General features: G+C 42.0%; 1 protein-coding gene across 1 annotated transcript in view; it reads left to right on the plus strand.

The window, feature by feature from the left end:
* Window positions 1–24,446, plus strand: part of LOC144265059 (endoplasmic reticulum aminopeptidase 2-like) — a 42,618-nt gene that overhangs the window by 3,001 nt on the left and 15,171 nt on the right. The window contains exons 4-13 of the mRNA XM_077817228.1: window positions 1,243–1,381; window positions 2,646–2,780; window positions 3,172–3,292; window positions 6,609–6,763; window positions 7,758–7,871; window positions 9,059–9,190; window positions 19,230–19,361; window positions 21,789–21,857; window positions 22,973–23,148; window positions 23,896–23,975. Of these exons, the coding sequence (XP_077673354.1) occupies window positions 1,243–1,381; window positions 2,646–2,780; window positions 3,172–3,292; window positions 6,609–6,763; window positions 7,758–7,871; window positions 9,059–9,190; window positions 19,230–19,361; window positions 21,789–21,857; window positions 22,973–23,148; window positions 23,896–23,975 (1,253 nt within the window). The remainder of the gene's footprint in view (window positions 1–1,242; window positions 1,382–2,645; window positions 2,781–3,171; window positions 3,293–6,608; window positions 6,764–7,757; window positions 7,872–9,058; window positions 9,191–19,229; window positions 19,362–21,788; window positions 21,858–22,972; window positions 23,149–23,895; window positions 23,976–24,446) is intronic.

Below are 24,446 nucleotides of genomic sequence, written 5' to 3' on the forward strand. Positions count from 1 at the left end.
GGTGAGTGGCGGCTGCATACCTCACCTCAGCGGGTTCCTGCCACCTCACTGCACTGAGTGTGCAGTGCAGTGAGAGGCGCTGCGACTCCTGGCGGCACTCACCCTGCACCCCACTCTGTGCACTAACGTGGCAGCAGCCAGCAGAGCAGGGTTTGCCTCTGCTGTTGTGCCAGGAGGAGGGTAGCTGACCTGCACCCAAAGGTACCAGCACCCATCCAGGGCATTTTTTTAGCAGCCTTTTTGCTTACAGGAAGTGTTGCAAAATATACAATCTAGGCTGGCTAAGCCAGACTCTTACTAGATGAAGGCAAAAGTGGGGAAGGAAAAGGACTTGTGGGGAGCAAAACAGGTAAGCACATGCTCAGGTCCATCCATTTTCAGCAATATACGATTCACATGCTTTTTAAACATGCTTTGATTTAGTTTGTATGGGTGCCAGAATTATTATCTTTATCTGTGCTTCACAAAGCACATTCATTCTGTGTCAAGGGTCTCCTCAGTTGAAGGTGTTAGTTTACAAAAGCAAGTCACAAATCTGATGATGAGCATTCCCAACTGAATGTAATCATGTAACTGTTGTCAGCACAGGGGCTGACTTTCATTTTTCCAGGTGGGTGCTCCACCCCGGCTCTGCCCCAAGGCCCCACCCTCACTCCACCTCTTTCTGCCCATGCTCTGCCCCCTCCCCCCAGCATGTCCTGCCCATCACCGAACAGCTGATTGGGGGGGTCCGCTGAACAGCTGATTGGAGGGTGGCTGGTAGGTGCTGAGCACCCACTATATTTTTTCTGAGCACCCATGGAGTCAGCACTTATGGTTGTCAGAGTGACCAAACCCAATTAAGAAGTTTAGTTCTAAATTATTTAAAGTTACATCTACCAGCTGGTCAATTCTGTAAAATAGTCATGGTGCCTGCAATATACATTTACCCCCACCACATGCCCATCTATTATTTTTTCCTCTGGATTTCAAGTGCTCACTTGATAATGTGCAATTGGGTACTGACACTGGAACAAAGTGGCAGAGATACCAAAACATTCAAGAAAATCTATTATTTTTACTGGTATTCGAGCCATATTTTAACTGATAAAAAAGCATAAAAGCTCTGTTTAGAAACTCTATTTTTATAAAACTTGCTAGATCAAGGTCTAAATCTGTTGCATGCTAAGATACAAAATCAGTGTCAGTCTTGATTTCATGTTTAACTTGGAAGGATTTTTTTCTGTATGTCATGTCTCACAGGATAATAGCTACTACAGATTTTGAGCCTACCTCAGCACGAATGGCTTTTCCATGCTTCGATGAACCATCTTTCAAAGCCAACTTTGCAATCACGATAAGGAGAGAAAGAAAACACATTGCATTATCCAACATGCCAAAGGTATGATTTTGTTAAAGGGTTGATGATGTAGTCAGATAACAGCTCTGAATGTTCAGTTTCTAATTCTTATTTTTGACAGACTGAAGTTCTGTTCAGGAAATTTCCTGCTGAAAATTTAGATGAAAATGAAAAAAAATGTTTTTGTTGATATTTTCAGGAGAAAATATCAAATGTTTATCCAAAAACCAAAACTCCCTGACTGAAACTGTTGATAGTTTTCAGTTTTTCAATTTTCTGATGAGAAATATCAAAACTTTTTGATGAAAGCAGACCCTTTCCATGAAAATATTTTAGTCAAAAATTCAATTTTTCATATGAAAAAAGATTTTGAAAGAAAATTTTAGACCAGCCCCATGTAAAACAGAATACGTTGTAGGCCAAATACAACTGGTGCTGCAAAGCCTGATGGATTTGGTCAATTATGTGCACGTGCATGGTTCTGTTGAAGTCAATGGTACTATTCATATGTGTATAGCTAAGCACTTACGTAAGTGTAACAGCAGTGTACCCAGTTTGGCATTGGTCTTGTCCACTGCCTTAGTTTACCTTTTTCCTTAGTCAATCAGATGCCCACAACTGGAGCCTTTTTATCAACTCATCTTTTTGGGTATCTGGTTTCTTAATATAAAATAACAGCTGAACGTTACATTTTTCAGTCCTCTTCCCCAGGGTCACTAGTTCCTTCCAGCCCTTTACCAGGGCATCACCACCCTTATAGCCCATCCTCCTTATAGTCTTCCCTCCTGGGCTTCACAATCCTTTACAGCGCTTTCCTCTTCGGGCTTTCCCTCAGTGGGCTCCCCCTCCTTGCAGGTCCCTTAGCCTTTTAAGCTAAGCCAAGCCATATATTTCCCTAATATCCAGCAGTGGGTCTCCTGGCTGTCACATGATCTTGCAGGACTACAGTTCCCCAGATCACTCAGAAAGTGTGCCAACAGGCTTGCTTTTAAAAGGGCCAAGCCTTGGAACAGAGTTGACTGGCTCTGGGTCACCACTACCCTTAAAGAGGAAAGACTATCTTGTTCAGGATTGGAACCCACAACTTTAAGATCTTCAGTCCAGGGTCTTTATCATCATATTTGTATGGGCAGGGTCTAGCACACTGTGGCTGCTGCCAGCATGCAAATAATGAATAATTTTTCCTGGTATAATTTTATTGAACCCTCGGTTGATTTTGGCTTGCCATCTGTTAAATAGGTTACTCATGGTATCAATCTATTGGTTTGTGAGAATTTTTAATAGAAGTCTTTTTTTTTAATTGCAGATTAAAACAATTGAACTCGAAGGAGGCCTGTTGGAAGATCATTTTGATGTGACTGTAAAAATGAGCACTTACCTTGTAGCCTACATAGTTTGTGATTTTAAGTCTGTGCAGGCCACAACATCATCAGGTATCAAGGTGAGTTCAGGTTTCAGCATAGCCAATAACTAAGGTTATTTTAGGGCTTGACATTTTTTGATTAGAGCACTGAGGTATACAGGCAATGAGCAGAGAGACTGGAAATGTCAAGTCGTATATCCAGGAAGAGGAAATAGACAACAGAGTTACAAATCAGTGGATGTAACCAAACAGCTACCCCTATTGCATTAAAGCAAGTTCATTTCCACCTTTTCTGCCTAATAGCATTTCTAATAAAACTTTTGCATGATACCAAGTGCTGGAGTTGCTGCAGAGAAAGCATGTGATTGAGATGATGGGAGGGGAATTGATCCAAACATGATTGCTATCTTAAGAATAGATCTATAAAATGAAGAAGTTTGGGAATCACTGCTGTAATCTATTTTCATAGGTATCCATCTATGCATCACCTGACAAATGGAGCCAGACACATTATGCCTTAGAATCATCAGTGAAACTACTGGAATTTTATGAGAAGTACTTTGATATTAGCTTTCCTTTACCAAAACTGGGTAAGTCAAACATCAATATCGGTACAGTTCATGTATAACTCTTTCAGTCACAGAATTTCTCCTTTCTCACACAAAACTAAATGAGCAATTCAAAATTTTATTCTAGCTGAGAAAAGTCAACATGTTATATGAAAGATTATGTTTTGCAATAGAGTGGTTATAGGCTTCTGCATAGTTTAGCTGAAATCAAAATGTTTTTCCTTATAAGGGCAAAATTCTGTCCTGTGATCTGTACCTTGGATAAGCCCAAAAGTCTTTAATTAACTATGTTGCTTAATTACATGAGAACAGTCAAAATACAAGACTCATGCAGACTATTGGAGTGGGAAGTTATCCTCTTGAAATAATGGAGCAAATGAAAGGACTTGGAGAACCTGAGAGTCCACTACAGCGTAATCTCGTTTATCTGAATGCCCTGGAAAGCAAATGAATAGTTTTAGATAATCGAGGGAATTTTCAGTGTAATTAATAAACTATAGTGCACTGGCTCCTGTTTCAATTAACTAGGAGTTTCCAGTAATTGAAGTTTGGCTAATGAAATTTGTATTGTATTTAAAAAATCCTCCTGTTGTGTCCCCAGTTATGGCAACTCCTTAAATTAAGGTACTGAGCCTTGCTGAGTACACAAGTATGTGCCCAATCCTGCGAATGCTTACTCTTGAGAATAGAGCAGAGGGGCCCAAACGTTTCTTCTCATGACCCCGCCCTTATAAGTAATGTAATGTGTTTGCGCCCCTCCAGGCCGGAAGCAGAGTAGTGGCCAGGCTGGGGCCAGTAGCCAAGAGTGGGAGCCAGGAGCCTATGGCCAAGCTGCAGCCAGGAGCAGGGGGCTGGGGACTGTAGCAACAGCTGCAGACAGAGGCTGGGGGAGGGGTCAGAGCGGTGATGGGTGGCACTCCCTACTAGCCCTCCACCCCTGCACCCCATGGGGACTGGCCCAGGCCCAGGCCCCACTGAGCCTCCCCGGTTGTTCCTTTGTGCCCCCCCGGGGGGGTGCACCACAATTTTGGGACCACTGGAATAGAGGTTTCTAGAATTATACTGAGCTCCCTGTAAAACCTGAGAATGATTCTCTGGGATCATTCTCTTCTTTGATTGATCCACAGCCCTGGTCAGGAGTAATTTCCCAGGGAGTCCTTTGTGACTGTTGATAGTTCGGTTTTTCACCTACTGTTGATAGTTCGGTTTTTCACAGCACATGACTCAACACTTCAAATCTGTTGTGCTCCTTCATAATTAAAAGTAGTTTAGGTTTTTTTAAAAAAGACTATTGGACCTCAGTCAAACTAGCCTTTGAATTAAGATTGGATTTTCCAAGGGGAAAGCTATACTGAAATCAAGTAATAATGAACTCACACAGAACTAAATTTCTATCAACACGGATATTGAAAAATTACAGAAGAACAAGACTCATGAGGGGTCTCAGCCTCTCCTCATCTGAGGGAGCTATGGAGACAGAAAACAACTCTTCAGAGCAACGAGAGTGAAGCAGCAGGGAGAGAGGCAGACCAAAGAGATTCAGCAGCAGCAGAAGTGCTCAGAACAAGGGAAGCCTTTATTTAGCTTTTTACTTGGAGCAGTGTTAGCTGAAAAGCTTCGTTGTAATGGACCTTTTTAATGCCCAGATCAAATATGGAGCTAGCTTGCAAATGAGATAATAAATATTAAAAGCTCATGGTGCATGGTATTGGCTTGGCAAGAAGCAGATCATTCACCCTTGGCAAATAATCTTCCTTCTGCAGATAATACTCTTCCATTAATTTTTTGGTATTCCTTTCCTTCCTGGAAGTCTCATAACTTTTGGAAAAGGAATTTTTTTTTGTTTGTTTTTTGAGCAAATCACTGCCTCTCAGACAAGATGTGCAGTATTTAATGTAAGACAAGCCAATCTAAATAGAAAAATAAGCTCCTAACATTACATTTTACAAAATTGTTTACTATGGGAGCTATAGGAGGACCTAGTACATTTGCCAACTTGATTTCTTAGCTAGAAAGGACCACCTGAATGTACATCAGGATTCATAGGGCTGATGGTAAGACATTTGCATTTCATAAAGGTTAACATACTCAGAATCTAAGGCTATGTCTACTCTACTGCGGGATTGATACTGCTGTGATCAATGCACCAGGGTCGATTTAGTGGGTCTAGTGAAGACCCACTAGATCGAAGAGCGACTCCGGTACTCCAGTGGGAATGAGAGGAGTAAGGTAGTGGGAGAGCGTCTTCCATAGACACAGCAGTGAGTGAACCTAAGCTACGTCGACTCCAGCTACATGAATAACGTAGCCAGAGTAGCGTAACTTATGTTGACTTACCACGATAGTGTAGACATAGCCTTGGAGGATGCATAGTCTGTAGTAGCTTGTTATCTGATCAGCAGTAAATTTCAGGCCTTTTCATGTGGTTGGTAAGTAGCTCTGTAGGAGTGTGCAATGGTGATAGTTTCCAACAGGGGGAAAAAATTAGGAGGGAGGAAAATGGAAGATCTCTGAGTTTCTGCAATTGCCCAGCACAGCGGTTCAGGACCAAGTGCAATACTCAGATGTAGATACTTTGCATGCTGTATGTTGTCAGCTTGCCCTTACACTGGTTGTGTATATGAATATTTGATTTATTTCTAGCTTTTTCTATGGTGCTTATCACCACAATAACTGAGCACTTCATGAATATGGATGAATTTATCCTCATAACATACCTATGAGATAGAGAAGTATAGTTACTATCCCCATTTTACATGTGAGGAATTGAGGCACAAAGAAATTAAGTGATTTGTTCACTTATGGCAGAGCTGGGAAAAGAACCCTTGGTTTTTCTAAATCCCACTCCAAGGGCTTTATTCACAAGACCATCTTTCCTCCCTGTAAGGTTACACAGGAAGCAGAGCTGGAGACAGGTCTCTGAGGTGGTAGGCCTGTGTCTTACTACTAGACCATGATGTCTCTCTGATATCCTTCTAAAATAAGGAAGAAAAGCTAAGCAAAATAAGTTCTCTCTCTGTCGTACACTAGTCTAGGCTTTGTTAGCAAACACTTCTTGCCCGTAACGATTATTTACCCAGCGTACAGTTCCTTATCCAGTGAAAAGGAACTCTTGTTACTCCACTGCTAGCTATGCTCGGAGAAGAGGAATCTGAAGTTGATTTGCTCCTGGCTTCCCACTTCTTTTCTCTCTTTCTCCTATGGAGGTCTGACTGGAGTCAATGGGAGTGATTGCACTGAGTTTGGGAAGGAACACATGGACCATTGAACTAGTTAACAACGAAGGGCTTGAAAAGTTAATACTCAGTAATAACACAGGTTTTATGTTAAATCTTAGATCTTGTTGCTATCCCTGATTTCCAGTCAGGAGCCATGGAAAACTGGGGTCTCATCACATATAGAGAGACTTCACTGCTCTATGATCCCAAGACCTCCTCAGCATTCGACAAACTGTGGGTCACAAAGGTGATAGGCCATGAGTTAGCACATCAGGTAACTTTTTTTTGTATTTAATTTGGACTTCTTTCTTTGCAAGACTGAAAAAAAAAGGCACTTATGTAGAGATGGCAGTTAAAGCCAAGGCTGAAGTATAGACAATCTAAAGAGCTTTAACAGAGTTAATGTTATGCATGGAGCCAAGAGAACAAATGGCTTACAAGGGAGAAGGATTGTGAATAATAATAATAATAATAATAGTAATCAATGGTATTTATTTAGGCACCTTTCTGCAGCAGCATTTAGAGTGCTAGATGGAACTATTTAGGACAAATTTTGCTCTCCCTTACACTAGTGTCAAGCTCAGACGAGTCATTCCAGATTGACCTTTGTAAATGCAAGCAGAATTTGGTCCATTAACTTTAGAAAAAAGAATCCAGACAATTCTTGCTACCTTGTCAACTTACAAATATTTAAATTCAAGGCCTCTTCTCTTGTGGCGGCTGTATGTATTAGCGAATGTTGACTTTCCTTATTGTGAAGGCTTAAAAAAATAGTAAAAAAGGAGAATAACTATGAATGTAATTGTGAATCAAATAGCATTGAAAATGAAGCCTTCAGTTAATTCACAGAACAGATGCAGCAAGCAAGCAATGGGAGTCTAAGCTTCTCCTACACTCTCTAATAAGATGCTGCAATGATAGTTAGAGGGTCCACTCCCAGGAGTAAAAAGATATTTCATCCCTCATCTCATTTCAATCTTTTGCTTCCTTTGATTTAAAATGTGACAGAATACAGAATAGCTTTTTAAAAAATTGCATATAGATTCAGAAATAAAAATCCAGCTTTCTTTGATTTCCATCACGTTTCATGAAATTCTGGTTTTGGCCTTTTTGTCCTTCCTTTGTTCAATTTTCTTTGACATATAAATCAAATTTGATCTTAATAAAGCACATAGATGTGCCTGAACTTAAGATAAAAGCTCCCTTTCTAAGTATAGTAATTGCCAAGTTTCATTTTCCTTTTGTTTACTTGAGATTTTGTCTTTTAGTGGTTTGGTAATCTGGTTACTATGGAATGGTGGAATGACATTTGGCTAAATGAAGGTTTTGCCAGATTCATGGAGTTGGTTTCTGTTAGTGCTACGTACTCAGAGCTGCAGATTGTAAGTAATACAGCTATCTTGCTAATCCTTCTTCTCTGTTGGGTGCTAATGAAAAATTATATACAGGTCACTACCAGGAAAATACAACAAAATGTTTTGTCTGAAAAGGGCTTAGCCAAGAGAGCATCTGCAGCTTAGAACAGCAGTATATCTTCAGAATTGATTCCTGGTCTGTAAGCACATTTTTGCAGTAAAATTTAGTCTCGTTTTCCTTTTAAGCCCTATTTCTTCCATCTCTCTTTCCTAATCTAAGCAATTTTGTTGTTATAAAAAGAATTCCAGTAAAAGATAAGAGGCTATCTGGTACATTGCATTCTGGCCCTTGCAACAATGTAGTTATGGTTGAGAAGGCATTTTTTTAGATCCTTATTTTCTGGCACTTAAACACTTTTTTGAAAAAAATTATACTTTAGGCAAAAACTTCTCATATTTGTTCTCCACTCAAAAGTGAATTTAACTTGAAATTCTGAACTGAATTTGCCTGGCTATTTTTGGATTCTGTGTACATGATTTCCAGTCACCAGTCTTTATTCAGCTGTGGATTATGCTGGCACACACTGCTCGTTTGCTGTTCCAGCTAGAATAGCATTTAGCCGAATATTCCAAATGTATGCATATATGTATCTATGTAGCATAGAGAATCTATTGTAAACTATATTCATAAAGTGGTTTAGCATATAGCAACATTTTGCTCCCCTTAGAAATGAGTATAGACACAATCTGAAAAATTCTGATGTGAATTATGAACACTCAAAAACTGGATTCAGGCCTTTCTGAAGATTTACCTTTAACTACAGCAGAGCTGATGTTCCACTATAATAGGGGCCAGTTATGGATCTGAACTTGGATTATAATGATCCTTATCTTCACTGACATATTGGGGAGTTTGGATCTGGGAATTTGTGTCAGGTCTATTTTTGTTAGAAATTAAAATTTTGGAGATTGCAAAAAAACCTCTTGCAAACAAAGTTTGCAAATTTTTAGGTTTTTCAGCTGTCATGCAAATATATCAGTATATATCAGGAATCTTTTCTGTACAGGAGTTGCACTTGATCATTATGCCAGGGAAGAGGTTTTTGCTTGAACATTTCTGTCTTTGTACTGTGTTTTATTTTTGTCCATGCAGTGTCTATCTCTTTGAATCCATATCACGTCTAGAAGGTGATAACTGTCTGTACATCCCACAGGAGGATTACTTTCTGAATGTATGTTTTGGTGCAATTGCAAGGGATTCATTAAATTCATCTCATCCAATCTCCAACCCAGCAGAAACTCCTACTCAAATAAAGGAAATGTTTGATACTGTGTCCTATGACAAGGTACTGTATATCAATTCATAAATGCAAAAAGATCTTTTGCTGCCACGACACCTGAAATTCTGAGCAACCTGAACACCAGTTGTTCGGAGTGAAAACTGTGAATCTTGCAGTATGATGACAGATTTGACATTAGCTCTCTGCATTTGTCTAACCTCCCATGAATTGATTAATTATTATGGTTCCACTCTGCTAACCCCTTGGCTCCAGCCACCCAGGGTTCCCCACTACTAGATGATAACTAGGGTGAAATCCTGGCCCACGTATGGTCTGAATATATGGACTGTGTGAGGGAGAGTTCCACAAGGGTTGTGTGTGTGTTAAAGTTCCTCCCTTTATGTCATTCCATGACCCTATTGCATCTCATGTGATGTGTTAGCCTTCCAATCCAGCAGCATTCCTTCCCCCATCTGTAGAAGTGTCGGCCAGTGCATCAGTGTAGTCGCATCCTGCGCCGACTCAACAGACAGCTCTATATTGCTATGGATGGAACCTCACTTCATGTTGCATATAGGGTATGGACAGGCTGTTCCATAGCTTCTTGATCCTGCCCCCAACCCACATATAGCAGAACCATACCAGTTCCTCAGCCTACTGCAGTGCGCCCCAGTGGGCAGTATTTGCCTCACCAAAGAGTTAAGTGTAACATACAACTTATCCTTCCAGTTGTACTAGTGAAGGCACATTCTGATTTTAGTTTAAGAGAAATCATGAATATAGAAGGCAAACACGAACGAGAATGGGGTGATTTTGGCAGTAGACTACTTTCTTATACCAATCATAGTAGGTGTGGATTCATATTATGCTGTTTCCTGTTCTCCTTAGATCCCCTGAAACGTTGCATCAGCATTGAAATATCTGGTGTATTTTATATGATATATAATATTTTACTAGTTTGACCTTCCAGTATGTATATGTTAATTGCCATCCCATCTCAACAGCTTAAACTAGAGTGCACACAACAAGAGCAGTAAAATGGACAATCCAATCATATAATCTGTGGCTCTATAGTCGTGCTAACACATATGGTTGATTCTTATAAAGTACTCTTGAAGGAAAACAGGCTGCCGATGTAGCTATTAGGATGCCCCTCATCCCTTTTTTATTTATTTATTTATTTATTTATTATTTTGCAACAGCAGCTAAAGCTGAAGCCTACCCTGGCTTCTCAGGGTAAGCCACACGGGAAAGTTGCATGAGTTTAACTAAAACCAGTTATTGAACAAAATACAGTTTAAGTCAATGCAAAAGATTGTGTGGATTTTGGTTTGTGTGGCTTCTTTTAGTTTCACTTAAACTGATTTTCAATAGATTTAAGATCATTGGAAGTAAGTGGCTCCTTTACTAAAATAGAAGTGTCCACAGAAGAGTTAGTACTTTTAAAACTATATTGGTTTAAATTCACATTAAGTTGTCCTGGTTTAACTGTCCCATGTTGTCAAGGTTCCTCCCCCACTCTGAACTCTAGGGTACAGATGTGGGGACCTGCATGAAAAACCTCCTAAGCTTATCTTTACCAGCTTAGGTCAAAACTTCCCCAAGGTACAAAGTATTCCACCCGTGGTCCTTGGAATGGCCGCTACCACCACCAAACTAATACTGGTTACTGGGGAAGAGCTGTTTGGACGCGTCTTTCCCCCCAAAATACTTCCCAAAACCCTGCACCCCACTTCCTGGACAAGGTTTGGTAAAAAGCCTCACCAATTTGCCTAGGTGACTACAGACCCAGACCCTTGGATCTTAAGAACAATGAACAATCCTCCCAACACTTGCACCCCCCCCTTTCCTGGGAAATGTTGGATAAAAAGCCTCACCAATTTGCATAGGTGACCACAGACCCAAACCCTTGGATCTGAGAACAATGAAAAAACATTCAGTTTTTTACAAGAAGACTTTTAATAGAAAATAGAAGTAAATAGAAATGAAGAAATCCCCCCTGTAAAATCAGGATGGTAGATATCTTACAGGGTAATTAGATTCAAAAACATAGAGAACCCCTCTAGGCAAAACCTTAAGTTACAAAAAAGATACACAGACAGAAATAGTTATTCTATTCAGCACAATTCTTTTCTCAGCCATTTAAAGAAATCATAATCTAACACATACCTAGCTAGATTACTTACTAAAAGTTCTAAGACTCCATTCCTGGTCTATCCCTGGCCAAGCACAGCATACAGACAGACACAGACCCTTCGTTTCTCTCCCTCCTCCCAGCTTTTGAAAGTATCTTGTCCCCTCATTGGTCATTTTGGTCAGGTGCCAGCGAGGTTACCTTTAGCTTCTTAACCCTTTACAGGTGAGAGGAGCTTTCCCCTGGCCAGGAGGGATTTCAAAGGGGTTTACCCTTCCCTTTATATTTATGACACGCCCCCCAAATCTCAGCTAGGGTGAAACACTGGCTGGGATTTCTTCCTGGAGCTCTAGGAAAAACAGAGTTAATAAGACACATGCATCTCTAAATATACTACCAAGTACATAAAGACTAACAATATTTTCCACATCTCAAGGACGATTTTAACCAGTTGACTCTGGGAAACTTTCACGGGAGAGTGCATCAGCCACTTTGTTAGAAGCTCCTGAGATGTGTTGGATGTCGAAATCAAAATCTTGGAGAGCTAAACTCCACCGAAGAAGTTTTTTGTTAGTTTCCTTGACGGTGTGAAGCCACTTCAGTGCAGCATGGTCGGTTTGCAGGTGGAAACGCCGTCCCCAAACATATGGGCGTAGCTTTTCCAGAGCGTAGACAATAGCATAACATTCTTTTTCAGTGACTGACCAGTTGCTTTCCCTCTCAGGCAGTTTTTTGCTGAGAAACACTACAGGGTGGAATTCTTGATCAGATCCTTTCTGCATTAAAACTGCTCCCACACCACGCTCGGATGCATCTGTGGTTACTAGGAACGGTTTGTCAAAGTCTGGGGCCCTTAGTACAGGGTCAGACATGAGTGTCGCTTTAAGCTTGTTAAAGGCCTTCTGACACTTTCCGGTCCACTGAACAGCATTTGGCTGTTTCTTTTTGGTTAGGTCTGTCAGTGGGGCAGCGATTTGGCTGTAGTGCGGTACAAATCGTCTGTAATAACCGGCCAAGCCTAAGAAGGATTGAACCTGTTTCTTTGACTTTGGGACAGGCCACTTTTGGATAGCATCCACTTTGGCCTGTAGGGGGCTGATAGTTCCTTGACCCACCTGGTGTCCAAGGTAAGTCACTCTGTTTAGGCCTATTTGACACTTCTTAGCCTTAACAGTTAGTCCTGCCTCCCTTATGCGCTCAAGGACTTTTTGTAGATGTTCCAGGTGGTCTGCCCAGGAATCCGAAAATATGGCCACATCGTCAAGGTAGGCGACTGCATATTCTCCTAATCCCGCTAGGAGACCATCTACAAGTCTTTGGAAAGTGGCGGGTGCATTTCGCAGCCCGAAAGGGAGTACATTAAATTCATACAGCCCGAGATGTGTGATGAAGGCTGACCTTTCCTTGGCAGATTCATCTAGCGGTACCTGCCAGTACCCCTTTGTTAAGTCCAAGGTAGAGATGAACTGGGCCCGTCCCAGTTTCTCTAACAGTTCATCTGTGCGTGGCATTGGATAGTTGTCTGGGCGAGTTACAGCATTTAGCTTACAGTAGTCCACGCAAAAACGTATTTCCCCATCTGGTTTGGGAACTAGAACCACTGGAGATGCCCATGCACTTTCAGAGGGGTGGATTACACCCATCTGTAACATATCCTGGATCTCCCGTTCTATAGCAGTTTTAGCTTGAGGAGACACCCGGTAAGGTTGGACCCTAATTGGGTGAGCATTACCTGTGTCAATGGAGTGGTATGCCCGTTCAGTCAGTCCTGGGGTGGCTGAGAACGTTGGCGCGTAGCTAGTGCACAGCTCCTGGATCTGCTGTCGCTGCATACGCCCAAGGGTCATGGAGAGGTTCACCTCTTCCACACCACCAGCACATTTCCCTTCGTAGTAGACACCTTCAGGCCACTCAGCATCATCTTCTCCCTGGGCTGTAAACTGACAAACCTTTAATTCTCTGGAATAAAAGGGCTTTAGAGAATTAATATGGTACACCTTAGGCTTTCGGTTGGAGGTGGGGAATGCTATGAGATAATTAACAGCTCCCAGGCGCTCCTGGACCATGAATGGCCCTTCCCACGATGCTTCCATTTTATGGGCCTGGAGCGCCCTTAAGACCATGACCTGGTCTCCTACTTTGAAGGAACGCTCTCTGGCATGTTTATCATACCAGGCTTTTTGCTCTTTTTGAGCATCCTGTAAGTTTTCTTTAGCAAGGGCTAAAAAGGTTCGGAGGGTGTTTTGTAGGTTGGTTACAAAGTCCAGAATGTTAGTTCCTGGAGAAGGTGTAAATCCCTCCCATTGCTGCTTCACCAACTGCAATGGCCCCTTAACCTCACGGCCATATACAAGTTCAAATGGGGAAAACCCTAAACTGGGATGTGGTACAGCTCTGTAGGCAAAGAGCAACTGCTGCAACACTAGGTCCCAATCATTGGAGTGCTCATTTACGAATTTACGTATCATGGCCCCCAAAGTTCCATTAAACTTCTCCACCATGCCATTTGTTTGATGGTGGTAAGGAGTGGCTACCAAGTGATTTACCCCATGAGCTTCCCAAAGGTTTTTCATAGTTCCTGCCAGGAAATTAGTCCCTGCATCTGTGAGGATGTCGGAGGGCCAACCTACCCTGGCAAAAATGTCTGCTAGTGCCTGGTATACACTTTTAGCCCTGGTGTTGCTTAGAGCTACTGCTTCCGGCCATCGGGTGGCAAAATCCATGAAAGTCAGTATGTACTGCTTTCCTCTGGCTGTCTTTTTCGGAAAAGGACCCAGAATATCCACAGCTACTCGCTGAAATGGAACTTCAATGATGGGGAGTGGTTGTAGAGGGGCTTTGACCTGGTCTTGGGGTTTTCCCACTCTTTGGCACACCTCACAAGACTGGACATAGGTAGAAACGTCCTTGCCCATTCCCTCCCAGTGGAATGACCCCCCCAAACGGTCTTTGGTCCTGTTCACCCCAGCATGGCCACTAGGGTGATCATGGGCTAAGCTCAAGAGCTTGGCCCGGTATTTAGTTGGAACTACCAACTGTCTCTGAGGATGCCAGTCTTCCTGGTGTCCACCAGAAAGAGTTTCCTTGTATAAAAGTCCTCTTTCTACAACAAACCTGGATCGATTAGAAGAGCTGAGAGGCGGTGGGTTGCTCCGTGCCACCGTCCAAGCTCTCTGGAGGCTTTCATCTGCTTCCTGTTCGGTCTGGAACTGTTCCCTTGATGCTGGGGACATCAGTTCCTCATTGGATTGTGGACCTAGGCTTGGTCCCTCTGGAAGCGATATAGGGGATGGAGCTGTTTCTGTTGACTGTGAACCGCTCTCCGCTGGTGCACTAGGTTGGGATTCAGGCTCCGGCTGAGCCTCTTGTGTAGGGTTATTGGCTGCTGCCAGTTCAGGTTCGGTGGGGCCCTCTGGTGTTGAGGTTGCAAGTACTGGATTCAGTGCTGGCACGGGGTCTGGTGTTGGTTGTTCGGCTGGTTCCGGTTCTGGGACTGGTTCCGTCTGGGTCTCTGGGACTGGATCCACTACTGCTGTTGCAGACATTGGCCTGGGGTCCGGGTCCATCACCTCTGACTGGGTCCTGATAGAAGTTTCCGGAACAGAGCTAGGCCTCACGGCTTGTTTAGCCTGGCTGCGGGTGACCATTCCCACCCTCTTGGCCTGCTTCACATGATTGGCCAAGTCTTCCCCCAACAGCATGGGGATGGGATAATCATCATAGACTGCAAAAGTCCACATTCCTGACCAGCCCTTGTACTGGACAGGCAACTTGGCTGTAGGCAAATTGAAAGAGTTGGACTTGAAGGGTTGAATCGTCACTTGGATCTCTGGGTTGATTAAATTGGGGTCCACTAAGGAAGCATGGATAGCTGACACTTGTGCTCCGGTGTCCCTCCACGCGGTGACCTTCTTCCCGCCCACACTCACAGTTTCCCTCCGCTCCAAGGGTATCTGGGAGGTATCTGGGCCTGTGGACCTCTGGTGTGATTCCGGTGCAATGAACTGTAATCTGTTGGGGTTCTTGGGGCAGTTGGCCTTTACATGCCCCAGCTCGTTACATTTAAAACATCGTCCAGCTGACGGGTCACTGGGGCGAGGAGGGTTGCTGGAGAACGGGGTGGCAGGACGATAAGGGGTCTGGAGGGTTCTTTGGGAGGTAGGTGGGGCCTTGGGCGGCCCCCGGTAATAGGGTGTGGTCTGGGGTGGTCCCTTCTGGTCTCCGCTCCAACTGCGACCAGTTTTCTTCTTCTCTGCCACCTCCACCCATCTGGCTCCAATCTCTCCTGCCTCGATTACAGTTTTGGGTTTCCCATCTAGGATGTATCTTTCTATTTCCTCAGGAACACCCTCTAAGAATTGTTCCATTTGCATTAGGAAGGGCAAATTTACTGGAGATTCAACACTTGCTCCTGATATCCAGGCATCCCAATGTTTCACAATGTGGTAGGCATGTCGGGTAAATGACATGTCTGGTTTCCACCTTAGGGCTCTGAACCTCCGACGAGACTGCTCGGGTGTTATCCCCATTCTGACTCTCGCCTTGGATTTAAACAGTTCATACTTGTTCATGTGTTCTTTAGGCATTTCAGCTGCCACCTCAGCTAAGGGTCCACTGAGCTGCGGCCTCAGCTCTACCATGTATTGGTCAGTAGAGATGTTGTACCCAAGGCAGGCCCTTTCGAAGTTTTCTAGGAAGGCCTCAGTATCATCGCCTGCCTTGTAGGTGGGGAACTTTCTGGGATGGGAAGTGGTACTTGGAGAAGGATTACTAGGGTTTGTTGGGATATTCTGCTGAGCCTTTATCTTCTCCATCTCCTCCACATACTTCCTCTCTTTTTCCTTCTCCTCCAGTTCTTTGTCCCTCGCTTCCATAGCTCTCCTGTGAGCAGCCGCTTGGTGTTGTTCTGCTTCTCTCGCTGCCTCCCTTTCTTGTTCCTTCTTCAGCCGCATGAGTTCTATCTGTCTTTCATGTTCCCTTTGTCTTTCCTCAGCCTGAAATTTGGCTAATTCGAGCTGTAGTCGAGCCGCGGATTTTGCCATTCTAACCTCTCTGTTTTTAACTAACTTTACACCCGAGGTTTAGAAATAAACAAACAAAACTTGGCTGTAAAATTTTGCTGTGCTGGAATAGAATACCTATTCTCTGATAGTGATTGTCAGCCTACAGAAAAAGACAATTCCCTTGTCTCTGCTCTGGGCCCAAATTAAAGGAAAAAACCTCCAACTACTTGGAAACCTGCTTACCCAGCCTAAAGAAAAAAAAATTCCCTTTCAAACCTGTGCTCCTTGTAAAACAAAAAAAATCAAAATCCTAAAAAAAAACACCCTGCCACTTTTGTCTCCAGGCAAATGGGTAGAGCACACCCCCCCTATTTACTTTTTGGAAGAAAAGAAAAAAAAAAAAAAACTCTGGGTTGGAAGACTGTGAATTTCCCTGCAGGAGTTAAGTACCCTGCCTCCAGGCAAAGAAAACCTGCAATTCACAAAGATAATCCCCTTTTGTCTCTGCTTGGCCACAAAGCAGGGAAAACCCAAGCTGCTTTCAGTTTCAAAGCTGCTTCAAAGCCACAGGAAAAAAAAATTCCTTTTTAAAATCTGTATTTCTAGTTCAAAAAATCTCAACTGGATCTCAAAATGATTTCAGGTTAATCCCACCACTATGCCACCATGTCAAGGTTCCTCCCCCACTCTGAACTCTAGGGTACAGATGTGGGGACCTGCATGAAAAACCTCCTAAGCTTATCTTTACCAGCTTAGGTCAAAACTTCCCCAAGGTACAAAGTATTCCACCCGTGGTCCTTGGAATGGCCGCTACCACCACCAAACTAATACTGGTTACTGGGGAAGAGCTGTTTGGACGCGTCTTTCCCCCCAAAATACTTCCCAAAACCCTGCACCCCACTTCCTGGACAAGGTTTGGTAAAAAGCCTCACCAATTTGCCTAGGTGACTACAGACCCAGACCCTTGGATCTTAAGAACAATGAACAATCCTCCCAACACTTGCACCCCCCTTTCCTGGGAAATGTTGGATAAAAAGCCTCACCAATTTGCATAGGTGACCACAGACCCAAACCCTTGGATCTGAGAACAATGAAAAAACATTCAGTTTTTTACAAGAAGACTTTTAATAGAAAATAGAAGTAAATAGAAATGAAGAAATCCCCCCTGTAAAATCAGGATGGTAGATATCTTACAGGGTAATTAGATTCAAAAACATAGAGAACCCCTCTAGGCAAAACCTTAAGTTACAAAAAAGATACACAGACAGAAATAGTTATTCTATTCAGCACAATTCTTTTCTCAGCCATTTAAAGAAATCATAATCTAACACATACCTAGCTAGATTACTTACTAAAAGTTCTAAGACTCCATTCCTGGTCTATCCCTGGCCAAGCACAGCATACAGACAGACACAGACCCTTTGTTTCTCTCCCTCCTCCCAGCTTTTGAAAGTATCTTGTCCCCTCATTGGTCATTTTGGTCAGGTGCCAGCGAGGTTACCTTTAGCTTCTTAACCCTTTACAGGTGAGAGGAGCTTTCCCCTGGCCAGGAGGGATTTCAAAGGGGTTTACCCTTCCCTTTATATTTATGACACATGTAGACAAGGCCCAAGTGCTTTTTGAGATGTATAAAATACAGATGAAGTCAAGAAGGCTTTCCAGTCAACATAGTGGTCCTGCTCTTAGCTAACTTCAGGCTGCCTTTGCTTGGAAGAGCAGAAGAACTGGCAGCTCCAGTGCAGAGATTCTGTTGGGGATTCCAAGAGAATAAGGCCAATACCCAATATAATTTTGGGTATTTATCAACTGTTTAGGATTAAAGTTGAATACACTCAGAGACCAAAGCAGGGGACATTGAATTCTATGAGGTTTAAATACATATGACAGTAGTAGTAATAAACATTCAACATTACTTGCTTTATGGTGTACTTCTATGATCTTTATATTAACAATATTAAACTACAGATTCATTGATAGTTATTACCCAAAGCAACAGAAGAAATTACTTTACGCCATGTGAAACAGAATTGGCATTTACTCTAGATACTAAATTCTTTCACCAAGTCAGATCAGTATCTGATCCCCACTGGAAGCTGATAGAATACTAATGTGAATTTGTGTGGAACTCTTGACTTAAGTTTATTAATCATCCTCTTTAATAGCTTTTTAAATTAGTTAGTTGCCCAAACATGTGGATGCATGCACACTCTGTAGTACTAACATTAATTAATTACATTTTATAAAGCGTTCTGAGGTCTTTCAAATGAAAAGCATAATGAAATGCCAAGTTCTATCAGTTATATTGTTGAAGAACAACCTTAACTATAAGATTAACCAGAGTCAATATGGCTGCGTACAGAGGCAGGAGGAAGAATTTTAGTGCCCATTATTGTAATATGACTGTTCTTTGGTCTAAAATCTGGCGTCAATGAATATGTCTGCAAATAACAAGAATCCATTTGCTGGTACTGAAATTTTGTCATTAATGACCTCTAGCTGTTTGCAGTTTTCTGTCTGTAGAATCCACTGTCAGATACAAAATTACAGAACTTGGTTATTATCCATAGGGACAATTCCACTTTCTTTGGGATACCCTTTCACATAATATGACAGCACTGAAATCAGACACTGGCAAAAGTTATAATATAATAATATTACAAATAAATTTCAAAACCTTTATGCTATGCTAAAGAATACCAGTGACCTGACCTCAACAGGTCTCCATGGTAGCTGTGGCAGTTCAGAATGCTTCAAGGAGCCAGCCATTCAAGCATCATGTCTTGAATACCCATTTTCACCTGACTAATGAAAACGTTCAGTACATATTGCTGAAGCAATTGTTTTATTCATACCACATTAGCAATACACTTTAAGCTCTCAGTTTAACCATCACTGGCTAAACAAGTCGTGCTCATAGGAATGTAATGTAAAATCATTTGTTTGAATACTTCCTACTTTTCTATTTTAGGGAGCTTGTATTTTGAAGATGCTCCAAGATTTCCTATCTGAGGTGGTGTTCCAGAAAGGAATAATTCACTACTTGAAGAAGTACAGCTATAGGAATGCAAAGAATGATGATTTGTGGAACAGCATGGCCAATGCAAGTTCTGTCCTTTGTTGAAATATGTTGTATTATATCCATGTATACAGTAGCTGCAAATAGGGAATTTGGATTTTATATGCAATTAATAGAGGAATGTATTAGTGATTATACTGCATACAATTTTTTTTCAGTTGCCTTCACCAAAACTACATTAAAATAATCTGGATGATCCCATCTGTGCTGAAAAACCCCCAGCACATTCCAAATAAATGGCCCAGTACATGAGTTCCACGCAGGCTCAGGAGTTCCTCCACGTGGAGCTCATTACAAGAATGGGGCCTACAACTCTCTCGTTATCTTTCACCACCCTAGCCCCAATCCAGCAAAGCTCATGCTTAGCTTTAAGCCTACAAGAAATCTCACTGATTTCACCATGCTTAAAGTTAGGCATATACTTATAGATCATAGAATCATAGAATATCAGGGTTGGAAGGGACCTCAGGAGGTCATCTAGTCCAACCCCCTGCTCAAAGCAGGACCAATCCCCAATTAAATCATCCCAGCCAGGGCTTTGTCAAGCCTGAGCTTAAAAACTTCTAAGGAAGGAGATTCTACTACCTCCCTAGGGATCATGTGGAACTGGGGTCAAAATTTCCTTGAATAGTGGGTGCTGGACATGAGTAGTATGAAACTCTAATACTGCAATACAGACACGCATGGAATTGGAAAAGTGATTGTCTCAACTATCACAGGCTCACAGGAACTGCTCATGCTGGGCAATGTACAAAGGATTGAATTATGGACCAAATTTTCACCAGTCTGATGCAAATGCATCTGCAAACTTTGCTCACAAACCCTACAATTGCATGTACCAATCAGAATGGCAGATGCCTGCTGTGATGGGGCAGAGTGTCCCACACCAGCAGAGAAGGAGTTAAGGAGAGACGTTGGGCCCAGCTAGCCCCACCCCGCTATACCTGCAGCCAATGCTACACCTGGAGAAGGAATAAAAGGAGAGAGCCTGGTGCAGTTCAGGGCTGACTGGCCAGAAAGGCAGCTTCACTTGTGACTGCTCTGCCTAGCAGGCCTGTCTCTGTAATGCCACTGGGTAGGATCAGCAAGACCTCAAGGAGCAAGCTATGCTCAGAGCAGAGACTGTTTGGGAACCAAGCCTGAAGGAAAGGGCAGAATGCCTCTCCCACAACTGGAACACTGGGGGATGGCCCAGTAGTCAGTTATGTTTGCTTTTGTGTTTTAGAGCATTTTGGGGTGGGGCTGCCTCTGTGGAGCCTGGAGACAGAGACTTCTTCCTCCTTGCCAGGAGATGCGTAGCCGCATCAGGGCACTCAGAACATCCACAAGGGGTCACTACTGCAGTCACACCATTACACCTACTTAAACAATTATCATACACATAGGGGGGTTGTATGAAAATTAGTGCACCTACAAAACTTGTGGTCTAATTTTTGGAGATCTGTTAAAAATGAGTCCCTATCATATAAGTACATTCTTCTTCCATCTGAGGCCTGATTCACTGCATTACTCCAGTTTTTCAGTGGCGTGTAACTTGATGATCTATTTAGTTGTATATGGTACTTTTAAATGGGTTTATGCTGGTTTAAAACTGCAAAAATACAGTGGTGAATCAAACATCTTCATCTTTAATTTCTTCCCTTTTTTCTCAGAGCTGCATTCATAAGCATTGTTACCTTACTTTTTATTTCTCTCTCGTGCTCTCTTATTTACAGTTTTACTTTATCGCTGAACAAAATAAATTGAAAAAAATTAAATTCCGTATTAATTCAATACTGATTTGTTCAGCTGCCATAATTCAGTGGGAAGGAGCATACTATGAACCGAAGTCTGCACGGTATACACTTATGCCCGTAAACACCAGTTCATAGCAGTAAACAGCTGCAAACAGTCTTTCAGACAGGACAAAATGTAACAAACAGACCTTTCACAATGATGGGCCTAATTCTCTCCACAGTTTTAGCCCAAGGTGTGTCATTAATCCATTAATTAGCTATTGAACATCATCACACTGAATTTGTTCATTGGCAATCCTCCAAATTAAGCAGACATGCCGTTTATTTGGGTGCTGACTAGAAGGATTCTATTGTATATTTTTGGTATTTTTGAAAAGGTCTTAAGTTGTTTTTTTCCCCTTTAATATTGATAAGAGCACAAATTTAACATGGGAAAAATTTAATGTATATCAGATATATTGTCTGTCACTGTTAAAATTATCTATGCACAAACATACCTACTCAATATGCTCAAATGAGAGATTAAGAAGCACTGATGAGGGTCTGTCATTAGTAGCCCTTTGTTTAGTGAGTGGCATTTGTACCTTCAGATTTACTAAATTATTTGATTGGTCTCTTTTTGCTGTATTATTGGTTTTTTGTTGTTTTTTTTTTAAACAAACTCTTCTAAAAATATGTCGTGTGTCAGGATTCACATTTCTTTTATGTTTTACAGACCTGCTCTGAAAGTGACTTCTCTTCTGGCAACTTTTGCTATACAGCTTCCAGGCCTCTTAGCAGTACAGTAAGTAAATTGTTAGAAGATAAAACACTAGAATGACAAGGTGATGATATGACAAGATGTCCTGCTGCTGACTCTAGGGCTTAGTAAACAAATCTTGCATCTCAGTTCTTCAGACTGGCAACTGCTGAGCTTGCCCTTGACTTGAGGCACGCAGGCTCTGGAGAAAGCAATTCTAGATATGCTGCATTTAGTAAATGCACTTCCTGGACTTAAACTATAGAGCAGTGGAGCTTGTCACTTGTTTTCCTCACTAGAGATAAGGTTGCAGTGAGGAAGAGTGAATTAAAAAACCAAAAACAAGCCAAAATTTAGGAGAAAGGAATGGCTTTGAACTAAAGAAATCCCACTGTATGTTACGTGCTGGACAGTATGTTATTGGTCAATAAATTGAACCACAGACTTTTTTCTGAATGACGTTATTGCATGATGCATTTTTATTCTGGAATACCCCAGAAATATACAGGTGTATCAGCACAGCTTGGCCACAAAGCATCCAAGACTCTGGTCCAAATTTTGGTTAGTGGCCTTGCTCAGCACCTTTGAAAATTAGGCCATTTGCGACTTGCTGCTAGGTATATTGTGATTTGCCCAAAGTCACACAGGAAGTGTATGGCACAGCCAGGAACAGAACACAGTTCTACTGTCTTCCAGTTCTGTGCCTTAGGCATGAGATTATTCTTTGAGACACATTCAGGAGATTTATCAAAAACAAAACAAAACTTTCTGTCTTTTGGAGGCAGAGAAGATGGACTGGGAAACCTATGCCTCTCAAGGATCTCTTTAGAATTTGTAGATGTATGTAAATACCCGTACTGGCATTCTTACTGTAACAGCTTCCCAGTGTAAAAGCTTTACCATCTTTGCCATTATTTGTTAAATGGATGTCTTGTACATAACCATCGCTCTCGCAGGGAGAACCATTGTGGTTTCTTTAATGGCATGTAAACTTGCTGCTCATTTAGTCCTGGCTAGCTCCCAGAACCAAAAGTCAAACCAGAGTCTATCAGATTGCCAGCACTGGCTCTCTGGCCTGCAAACCCAAATGTGTACAGATTTATTTTTGGGAGATACTTTTAAGTGTGTCACTGAATATAGTTTGTCTATGGTCATTTCAGTTCAGTCATATGGGGAAACTTACAGAGATTGAAGAGATGATGAACACTTGGACGCTTCAGAAAGGGATCCCACTGGTTCTTGTTAAATGCGAAGGGAACACCTTAAGATTGCGACAGGAGCGCTTCCTTAAGGGTGTTTTTGAAGAAGACCCTGAATGGGCTAACCTGCAGTCAAGGTATCTACACTTACCTTACTTTGATAATACTACTTATGTTTGTTCTGTTGCTGCAGTTTCCAGTATAGAAAAAGGTACCTGATATTCTGGCAGCTTGATATTACATTATTACCGTCTAATATAATTAGGTCAGCCGAGGCAGGAGGTAAGTTTATTAATAGGTGACATGAAGTATGTGAACGAGGCATAGTACAAGTGTTCCTGCTGACTTGGCAAGGATGGACAGCAGATGTCCACTTTCCTGGCTACTGGCATGGAGCAAATCAGAAGCTGGCTGTAAGGGTAGGACTACATAAGAGGCAAATGTAACAAGAATTTATATAATGGGAAACTCTGTAGAGGACTTAACCACAGGAACAGGGTAGAGCTGAAAAGTGAAATGTGTTCTTGGTTGATACCCTAGTGGAGGTAGGATGAGGCTACCCTTCTATAAGAGAGGATCACACACTTAATATCCAGTGGGAGAGAGAACTGATCTGCTAGTGTTTTAAAATATGCAGATTTCCCTTATATGCATGTAGAGTGCCATTTCAAACCCAGATAGAGAAGTGATCCTTCATTGAGAGGGGTATTTCCGTTAGTGTTGGTGTGGACTTCTGCATGGTTATACCAAGATTAACATTTCTAGCAGTCAGTCTTATTCTCTATTGCTCGCCAGTTTAGGATTAGTCAGACACAGATGAAGTAAATCAATCTTCTTCTGTGGAAGCAAATGTTCCTTTATTGTATTTTTTCTCTATCTCCCAGGTATTTTTGGCATATCCCACTCACATACGTCACCAGCAGCTCCAACACTGTTCACAGACACATATTCAAAACTAAAACAGGTAATGAACTCTGATCATTGGTTTTGTAATCAGTAAATTGATTGCCTTAACTGAACAACAGGTTGACCTTTACTAATCAATTAAAAGAAATGTATTTCCTAAACAAAATTAATTTTAAAGATATGTGTTGGGGGTTGGCCCTCTGGGGAGCCCTCTTTGTTCCCTTCTTTATATTACTTCCCCTTCCTGCTTTACCATGCTCTTGTCTCTAGCTGAGGAGGACAAGATGCAGCTCCTGCAAGAGAGAATTTCTGGTGCTCTCCTAGAAACGCTAGTGGGCAGACCTGTATGTTACTCTAAAGATTAATATATACGGGCGGGGGGAAGGGGTGGCGCAGGGGAAGGTGCTGGAGTTTCTGCTAACATTGTCAATAAAACATACAGATGGCTTTAAGAACTGAATTTAATTCTAAGAGTTTCTTCTAAGTAACACACACAAATATTAACTTTATTATCACGGCCAAAACTGGG

Source organism: Eretmochelys imbricata, chromosome 5 (assembly GCF_965152235.1).
Source record: "Eretmochelys imbricata isolate rEreImb1 chromosome 5, rEreImb1.hap1, whole genome shotgun sequence".
Lineage (NCBI taxonomy): Eukaryota > Metazoa > Chordata > Testudines > Cheloniidae > Eretmochelys > Eretmochelys imbricata.